The sequence below is a fragment of the Asparagus officinalis genome, chromosome 2, assembly GCF_001876935.1.
Source record: "Asparagus officinalis chromosome 2, Aspof.V1, whole genome shotgun sequence".
Taxonomy (NCBI): domain Eukaryota; kingdom Viridiplantae; phylum Streptophyta; class Magnoliopsida; order Asparagales; family Asparagaceae; genus Asparagus; species Asparagus officinalis.
Window position 1 is genome coordinate 7,504,567 of NC_033795.1, and position 1,523 is coordinate 7,506,089.

At 37.7% G+C, this 1,523-nt stretch overlaps 1 protein-coding gene across 4 annotated transcripts in view; it reads left to right on the top strand.

The window, feature by feature from the left end:
- The window catches only part of LOC109830103 (phosphoglucan phosphatase LSF2, chloroplastic), a 6,592-nt gene that overhangs the window by 4,301 nt on the left and 768 nt on the right, over nt 1–1,523 (top strand). For 2 of the 4 annotated variants that reach the window (XM_020397259.1, XM_020397258.1), the window contains exon 4: nt 161–367. In XM_020397259.1, coding sequence (XP_020252848.1) covers nt 161–364 — 204 coding nt within the window. In that variant the 3' untranslated portion in view covers nt 365–367. Of the gene's footprint in view, nt 1–160; nt 583–1,462; nt 1,522–1,523 lie in introns of those variants that run through there. The other 2 variants (XM_020397256.1, XM_020397257.1) reach the window with 2 other exon arrangements.

The window sequence follows — 1,523 nt, forward strand, 5'->3', positions numbered from 1 at the left end:
CGGTTCCTGTGGCAAATGCCCAAAGTTTAGGGGCTTTTATGAGCTCCTATGAAATTTACCCTATCCAATACTTGAAATCTTAGTAATTTCTTTCATATTGTTTACATGCTAACTGGTATTTGCATTTGTTAACATGTTGGTTTGCATGCTTATGGAGCAGTTGAACGCGGCATATGACACTCTTACCTTGAAAAGACCTTGTGGGCCTAATAGAACAGCAATTCGAGGGGCAACCTACGATCTTGCTAAGAATGATCCATGGAAGGAGCCATTTGAAAGCCTCCCTGATCATGCTTTTGCAGACATTGCTGATTGGGAGAGGAAGCTAATTCAGGATCGAGTTCGTGGACTTCGGGGAACTTAGAGGGTACTTTTCCCCCCTATCCTACTTTGTTTTCCTTTGGCCTATCCTTTTATCTAAATAGTGTTAATTTCAAAAAATCATTTGTTTTCAATAGCTTATTTTCACTTTTTCTATTAACGTGGGTAAGATGACCATATGACATTTGAGGACATATGTGCTATTATTCGGCAACTCTTTTGCACATTTTCAATTGGATTTTTTTGGTCTAACATCACTCACATGTCCAGTTTTATAGATGATAACCTTAGATTTGATTAATATACAATGCTATCAAGGGTGGAAAATAATATCTCAACTTCTAGTGCATTCTTACTACAGTTTGAAGATTTAGCTTTTCTCTGCTACTAGCTTGTGACAGTCAAATCTCCCATGCCTCTTCCTCCCACCCTCCCTCCCTCCTCTCGTGCACGTACAGACACAAACATACACACAATCTTGAACTTTCTATATTGTAGAAAAATTCTTTGGACGATAAGTGCAACAGTTATTCGCTATCAGATTAACCAAATACATTTGATCTTGATGGCTTGACCTTTACTGTTCTTCTAAAGATACCTTCCATTGGTATTTGGCCACCATTTCATCCTCAAATATCATCACAATATTTGTTTACTCAAGCCTATTTTTGGTACAGTTCTCCATAAATTTTGGCGCCAACCATAAGTGGAGAAACATTATAATTAAGGTAACTATCTTTATGTTGACCGAAATTAGAGTTCACTTGACGTTTTCGCAAAAAAATATACTTATAAATAAGGTTGATGAGTAATTCTTACCCCCTCAAACAAAACACAACTGAAGACAGACTCACCACCACCGCAGTTTTATATTTCTTGATTGAGTTTAAGGGCTGTTGAAGAACCTCGCCTCTCACCAAACACAACACAACCAAAGACAGACCCACCACCACCACCACCACCACAGTTGTTATATTTTCTTTTATTTTTAGGAGGCAGAGATTGAGATTTTGATTTTAGAGCTTACACTACTGACTTGGTTGTTGACCCTGATGTATCAACTTGTTTATTATTGAATTGCATTTTTTAAAAACTTTTGATTCTGGTAAATCTTAAAATTTTGGATTTTGTTCTTTTCCAGAAAATTTCAGTATGCGGTGTTTGACTCACTTCACTGTGGCGGCCCGCCTTGTGCCTTGCGC